General features: G+C 47.2%; 1 protein-coding gene across 1 annotated transcript in view; it reads right to left on the bottom strand.

The window, feature by feature from the left end:
- Positions 1-7,500, bottom strand: part of atrn (attractin) — a 129,922-nt gene that overhangs the window by 102,907 nt on the left and 19,515 nt on the right. Inside the window, exon 2 of the mRNA XM_063184077.1 lies at positions 402-485. Within this exon, the coding sequence (XP_063040147.1) occupies positions 402-485 (84 nt within the window). The remainder of the gene's footprint in view (positions 1-401; positions 486-7,500) is intronic.

The following is a 7,500-nucleotide window of genomic DNA, read 5'->3' as shown; positions in this document are numbered from 1 at the left end:
ACATTTAACCAATCCCTGTGCCAACACTGTGTGTGTGCATGTAGTCTGGTAGGTATGTGAGTGAGTAGGTATGTAGGTGGATTGTGTGTGTGTGTGTGCATAATGTACGTAGTAGGTGTGTGTGTGCCTGCATAGTGTACGTAGTAGGTGTGTGTGTGTGTGTGTGTGTGTGTGTGTGTGTGTGTGTGTGTGTGTGTGTGTGTGTGTGTGTGTGTGTGTGTGTGTGTGTGTGTGTGTGTGTGTGCACGTAGAGTGTAGTAGGTGTGTGTATGTGTGTGTGTGTTTGCCTTGCCTTGCCTTTGTGTGAGAGAGACTGTGTGTGTGACTGTGACTGTGTGTGTGACTGTGACTCTGTGTGTGTGTGTGTGTGTGTGTGTGTGTGTGTGTGTGTGTGTACTTACTGTCCCTCTATGAGCCAGGTGCATTTGGTCTTGTACTTGTAGTTTCCTGGTCCATCAGACAGATAGCCAGAGGAGCCAGACAACCTGTTGGAAGACAAAATGCAAAACATCATGAGCACATAACATACACATACTGTACAATGTTTTACAAAAGCACGCACACGCACGCACGCACGCACGCACGCACGCACGCACGCACGCACGCACGCACGCACGCACGCACGCACGCACACTTGAAAAGCCACAAGTACACCAACCTGGAACATCAGCCTGGAAACTGAAATGATTATTGAACCGTATAGTACTTGATGTGTAATGTTAGTGAACTACTGAACCATTGTTCACAAAGATGCTGTTGGTAAACTACATTGAGATACACAAAGCTAATTTCTATTAAAAAAAATGTAAAAAAAGTACACCAGCCAACACACAAGCGCATGTGCTCACGCACGCACGCACACACACACACACAACAAGCCACAAGCCCGCCACCCTGTGCAGTGCACACTGTGTTTCTGTGGTCAGGTCAAGGTTGCTCCAGCCGTATAACAAAGCAGTACAGTAAACACCATTGTCCTTAACTGGGCTGCTGGCAAAGGCCCACTCAAATACTCAGTCTAAACACACACACATACCGACACACGCATGCACACTCACAAACCGACACACATGCGCACACACTTACTTGTGGCGCACACGCGCACACACACACACACCTAGAAAACTACAACCAGCAATATTAAACAAGAGTCTCAACAAGTCCAAAAGAAAAATGAAAAATGATAGCTCAAACATTCAAATCTCTCCCTGCCTACAAGTCCTTCAAATAAATATTTACATTCGGCGCAAACAGATTCACAAGACAATCACACTCTGTGATAAAACATGAGCTCCACGATAAGAGCCATAAACCTTTACGAGGCCCAGCGCAATCAGTCTGAATGGCAGCAGCGGCACTCTGGTTATTCAGGCTTGTAGGTCAGACTAGAGTTGCCGCTAATGGAGCTAGCTAACGCAGCTCGCACAGTGCAGACTGGAGAAGGCCCTCTCTCTTGCTCCCGTTGGCTTACTTTCCTTTGTTCATTCATTTCATTTTATTTCATTTCATTTCGTCATTAGTCTTAGCTATGGAAAATGTGGTGGTGCACTGTCTGTCTATGTGTGTTTGTGATTATGTGTGTGTCTGTAAGTGTGTCTGTGTGTACTGTGTGCGTGCATCTATTTGCATGTGCATGCAACTTAGTCCATCTGTGTGTGCAACTGTTTGCCTATGTAAGTGTGCATCTATTTGCACAATTTGCACATTGCACATGTGGCACATGTGTGTGTGCAACTGTTCGTGTGTGTGCATGTGAGTGACTGCATGTCTGTGTGTGTGCCTGTCTGCCTATGTGTGCAACTTACTGTCTGCTTTTGTCTTTGTTCTGTCTGTACGTCTGTGTCTGTGTTTTGTGTGTGTGTGTCTGTTTGTCTATGCCCGTCTGTTTGTGTGTGTGATTGTGTGTGTGTCTGCCTCTCTGTCTATGTGTGCAACTTACTGTCTGCTTTTGTCTGTGTTCTGTCTGTATGTCTGTGTCTGTGTTTTGTGTGTGTGTGTCTGTCTGTCTATGCCTGTCTGTTTGTGTGTGTGATTGTGTGTGTGTCTGCCTCTCTGCGTGACAGTGAGAGGGCAAATGTTTTAGATGCGGAAGTGAGACAGAAGTGCTGCTTCGTTATCAAGGCAGAATCACATTTCAGTGGCAATAACCAGGCAGGCAGGCAGCATCACCTGCACATCTGTGTACCGGTGTACTGACTCTTGGCACGCAGCCGTGGCCTCAATGTGCATCGCTATGATTGAAAATGATTTCCAGACTCGACATGCAAATCACCACAATGCAAATCAGACAAATGACCAACATTCATTGCTGTTTTGAATTGATGGAATGCTGTGCGCACATGCACTGTGTGTGTGTGTGTGTGTGTGTGTGTGTGTGTGTGTGTGTGTGTGTGTGTGTGTGTGTGTGTGTGTGTGTGTGTGTGTGTGTGTGTGTGTGAGAGGCGTGAGAACATCTGCCCCTCCCACCGGTGCTATGGGCTCCCATCACTTTGTCAGAGGGTACACTAACCACATTAATTACAGTGTGCGTGTGTGTGTGTGTGTGTGTGTGTGTGTGTGTGTGTGTGTGTGTGTGTGTGTCATCATTAATATGACTCACTCAGTCCATAGAGAGACAGCAGGAAAAAAGCAGGTTAGCCGAGAGTATCATTACAGACAAACTGCTGAGGACCTCAGGCTCTCATTTACGTTCCCCCATCTCAATCTAATGTGAGTACACTCTCATGCACACATTTCAGACAGCAGGTCCTCCACTGGCCCATAAGGCAAAAGAGCCAGGTCATAAACAGGTCATAACGGTAGACACTAATAAAGACAACCCATCTGAACAGACAAAACAAAACTCTACAGTCCAAGTAAAAACAAACACAATCTACAAGCAGTCTGGACAGACGCAACACAATACACAGTTGTTTGTTTGCATTTATGGCCAGTTAAGCAGCTGTGGCCATTTCATGGCCAGTACAGGTAACAAAATTCCAACACAATCCATAGTGTTTCATACATCTCCCTGTGTAGTGCACACTCACACATGCACGCAACATGCACCATTTTACTCTTTAGCTCTCAAATGTGCAGCATATTGCGGTGCTAATGGGTGTAATAGAGCTCATTAAAATCCATTAGGCTACTCTCTGGTCTACAGCACATTATGGTTCAACACCAGGAGGGGGAAAAAGAGAGGGAACCGGTGAGTTGAGGCAGAGAAAGCAGACATAACAGGGGAAAGAGTGATGGAGAGAGGGGAGGGAAAAAACCCAGAGTGTATGCGAAAGAGAGAGAGAGACAGTGAGAAACCACAGAGAAACAGTGTGAAACCAGAGCGAGAGCGCGAGAGAGCGAGAGAGCGAGAGAGAGAGAGAGAGAGAGAGCAGGAGCGAGAGCGAGATATAGAGCGAGAGAGAGAAAGAGATAGAACGTGACAGAGCGCGAGAGCGCGAGAGAGCGAGAGAGCGAGAGAGCGAGAGAGAGAGAGAGAGAAGGTGTGTGCAAGTTATAGCCTTGGGCCCTCACTGTGACATTAGAGACACAAGAAGTAACAGGAGGCCAAGGCGTGAAAATAATGACATCGCCATCCCAGACACCAGGTCCTTCCGTGGCCCATAATGCACAGGCAGGGCCGGATTAAGATGGCCTGGGGCCCCTAGGCTTCTGGTAGCTGTGGGGGCCCCCGGAAGGGAAATTTTGTGACAATTTCACATAGACAGTGTCATAATTAAGAGACATCTACCAATGTCTACCAACTGTACTCAACACAACAGATGACTTTTTCAATATTGCATCTTCTCACAAATCTGCCATTTTTCACTTTTGTCCAATCAGAGGGCCCCTGGCAGGTGGGGCCCCCTGTGTCCCTAGGCTGCAGCCATATCTAGCCTGTGGGTTAATCCGGCCCTGTGCACAGGGACAAAGCCGTTGTAGCCAGACACCATGAAAATAAACAATAAACCACCAGAGCAGACACAACAAATTGTTCTTACCATCTCAGCAGACACAACACAATCTACATGCTGTCCGAGCACTGCAGCCAGACACAACACAAGCAACACAATCTAAATGCAGGGCTGGACTGGCCATTTGGCATAGCAGGCATTTCCCAATGGGCCCTGCACCCTCAGGGGCCCCTGTTTTCAGAAATGAAAACAGTTTGTTTTTTTCTGCATTTCTGAAAATAGGGGCCCACGTGTGCAGGGCCCACGGGTGAGTCACTTCTACGCCACTAATTTGGAGGGGACCCTTGAAGCCAAATGTGCCCGGGCCCAATTTCTCCCCCTGTCCAGCCCTGTCTAAGGCCATCTGAACAAACACAAACCAATCTAGTGCAAGCCGTCTGAACAGACCAGCTGAGATGGTACAGAAACAGGAGCATCGAAATTGCTGCCTCCAAACGCAACAAAGACACAACACAGCCAAACAGCCTTGAATGAAAATAGATTCAACTAGGCACCAAATAGCCACTTATGATGCCTCTACGTTAGCCATTCCAAGCCTCAAAAAGTTAAAATCAGTTCATGTACCCATTATAGAGTATGATCATCAGCACACAAGATTTGGTCAAAAATAGTGATCGAAAACACGAAAGATTTTAAGTAGTACTGTATATTAAGAAAGAAAGACCCACAATGTACTATAGCGTTAAGGGTGATGACTGGGCAGTAAGACAAGGGTGTATGGGTTTAGTGTGTGTGTGTGTGTGTGTGTCTGTGTGTGTGTGTGTGTGTGTGTGTGTGTGTCCAGCTAAGTAGGCAACATCAGGAGAGAGTGTGTGTGTGTGTGTGTGTGCGTGTGCGCGTGCGTGCGCGTGTGTGTGTGTGCGTGTGCGTGCGGGCCTCCAGCTAACTAGGCAACATCAGGAGCTGAGGGCCTGGATGGAGTTGCCATAGAGACTGCATAGAAGCAGTTCTGCATAGAAACAGTTGACGCTCCGATATCTCCTGCTGGAAGCACGGTACAGAGTGGACAGGTAGGAAACAGCATGAGAAGACACTAGTCCTGTGGAACACTGAATAGCAAAGCTGGGGTGCATTTCTCGAAACCATAGTTGCTAACTATATTACTTTGTTGTTTGCTATACAATGTCCCATTGGCAACTACCCAAGTTGCTAACTGGCTAACAACTACGCTTTGGAGAAACGCACCCCTGTATACCAAATAACATAGTGTTAGTATTGCCCAGTCTCTCTGGCTATGAGGTTACACAAGGATGGGAATGAATGTGACATAGCACAAAATGGAATTGAAGCTCTGCCTAAGAATAAGAACTCAACAGCATGGGAGAGAAAATTCACAGAATGTACTAGCCGTGCAAATACACTGATTCACAGCAAATAATAAAAATGCTGCAAGTATGACAGTCTTGTCTTCCTGTAGGGTTACTGAAGGGTGGGGATATGTCACCTGAAGTACAAAACAGGCATACTGAGGTGAATTTGGTGGTGAATTTTAAAAGGATGAGACAGAGACAGAGAGAGACAGAGACAGAGAGAGAGGAGAGTGGGAGAGATGCACAGAAAGAGAAAGAGATCGAGAGAGAGAGGGACAGGGAAGCAGACATAAACGTAGGCACAGGCAGGCAGAAAGAAAGACAGAAAACAGCAGTAAGTAACATGGAAGGGCAGAGTAGAGATATCAGTGCATGTAGAGAGTTACAGGAAGCTCTCAAACGGCCCTATACAGGGAGTAAAAGGTTGAGAGGGGTGGCAAGAAAAGCGCTGATGATCAGCCCTCAGTAGCAGCAGCAACAGCAGCAGCAGCTCCAAATGACCCACTCACTAGCTCCCCAATGCCCCCTCACTAGCTACCCAATGCCCTCTCACTAGCTCCCAATGCCCTCTCACTAGCTCCCAATGTCCTCTATACCTCCCAATGCCCCCTCACTAGCTACCCAATGCCCTCTCACTAGCTCCCAATGCCCTCTCACTAACTCCTCATGCCCCCTCACTAGCTCCCAATGTCCTCTATACCTCCCAATGCCCCCTCACTAGCTCCCCAATGCCCCCTCACTACCTCCTCATGCCCCCTCACTAGCTCCCCAATGCCCCCTCACTAGCTCCCCAATGCCCCCTCACTAGCTCCTCATGCCCCCTCACTAGCTCCCCAATGCCCCCTCACTAGATCCACAATGCCCCCTCACTAGCTCCAGCAACCAGCAAATCCACCAGCCACACAGCTGTGCCAGACATCACACACCACACTTTAACAAGTACAGTACCACTGCACTTACACCCACACACACACCACTTATTACACTTTAGACCAGTATCATCCCAGCGGTAGAACCAACCAGGTAGCTCATCACAGTAGAATGAGATCAAATGATAAAATGCGTATTTAGAGTTGACCGAGGAAAAAACATGTGAGTGTTATCCATGGAATAATAAGTTACAAAATGTTTCATTGATGTCAACCACATCAAATCAAAGGCAAGGTGAGGTTAAAACAAAAGAAGCAAAAACAAATAATAAACAAAACTTAAGTAGAGCAAAGCTCCAACTATGCAACAGACATTCAGCAGCTGCTTTTAAAGGCTTGCATAATAACAGCCATGCTGTGCCTGTGCGCCATAATTGCTGATTTGAAGAAGAATGAATGGTTTGGCGGAGCATGTGGCGGTAACATGTGATAAGACAAATACATCGAGTGTGTGTGACAGTATGCCGTACTGATGTCTAAATGTGACCGAGACGCCTCAAGACATCCTCCCTGTAAACTTTAATTCAGTTATGGAATTATACAATTATGGTTGTGTGTGTATGCGTGTTTGCATATACAGCATGTGTGCATATGTGTGTGTTAGTACGCGTGTGTGTGTGTGTGTGTGTGTGTGTGTGTGTGTGTGTGTGTGTGTGTGTGTGTGTGTGTGCGTGCGTGCGTGCGTGCGTGCGTGCGTGCGTGCGTGCGTGCGTGCGTGCGTGCGTGCGTGCGTGCGTGCGTGCGTGCGTGCGTGCGTGCGTGCGTGTACAAGAGACACTAAGTGAAAGAGGATGAGAGCATGAGGATGAGAGCATAAGTGTGAGAAACCGTTGGGGAGACTCAGAATGCAATTATAAATCGGGCAGTAACAGAGACAGCCCAGAGGCTAGAGGACCCCTCTGATACAACACCAGCATTCAGAAGAAAATAAGCCCCTCCGGCTCTCGCTCTCGATGGTTCACTTTCTGGCTCACCCAGATCCCGAAAATAAATACTCTCCTTCTTCATTCTGCGTCAGTCTCTGTCTGTGATTCAAATGTGCTTTATTACCATGACGCTTGAAGTACAGCATTGCCAAACGACATCAAAAAGTATCTTCCATTTTGCCAAATATCATTTGAGGCACGAGTTGGCGTGGCGATAAGGAAAGTGGAGTAAACAACCAGTGACACAGGAAGTTCTTTCAATTGCTTTAAAACGTGGCCTTTCTCAATCTCCCCCTCTCTCCCGGTCACATATAAACCTCACTCATCACATACACACAAACAACACCATATGCACACACAGGGCGGGATAAGATTCAACTGT

This window comes from Engraulis encrasicolus, chromosome 19 (assembly GCF_034702125.1).
Source record: "Engraulis encrasicolus isolate BLACKSEA-1 chromosome 19, IST_EnEncr_1.0, whole genome shotgun sequence".
NCBI classification, from domain to species: domain Eukaryota; kingdom Metazoa; phylum Chordata; class Actinopteri; order Clupeiformes; family Engraulidae; genus Engraulis; species Engraulis encrasicolus.
The sequence above is the reverse complement of the archived record's forward strand: the minus strand, read 5'-3'. Positions and strand labels throughout refer to the sequence as shown.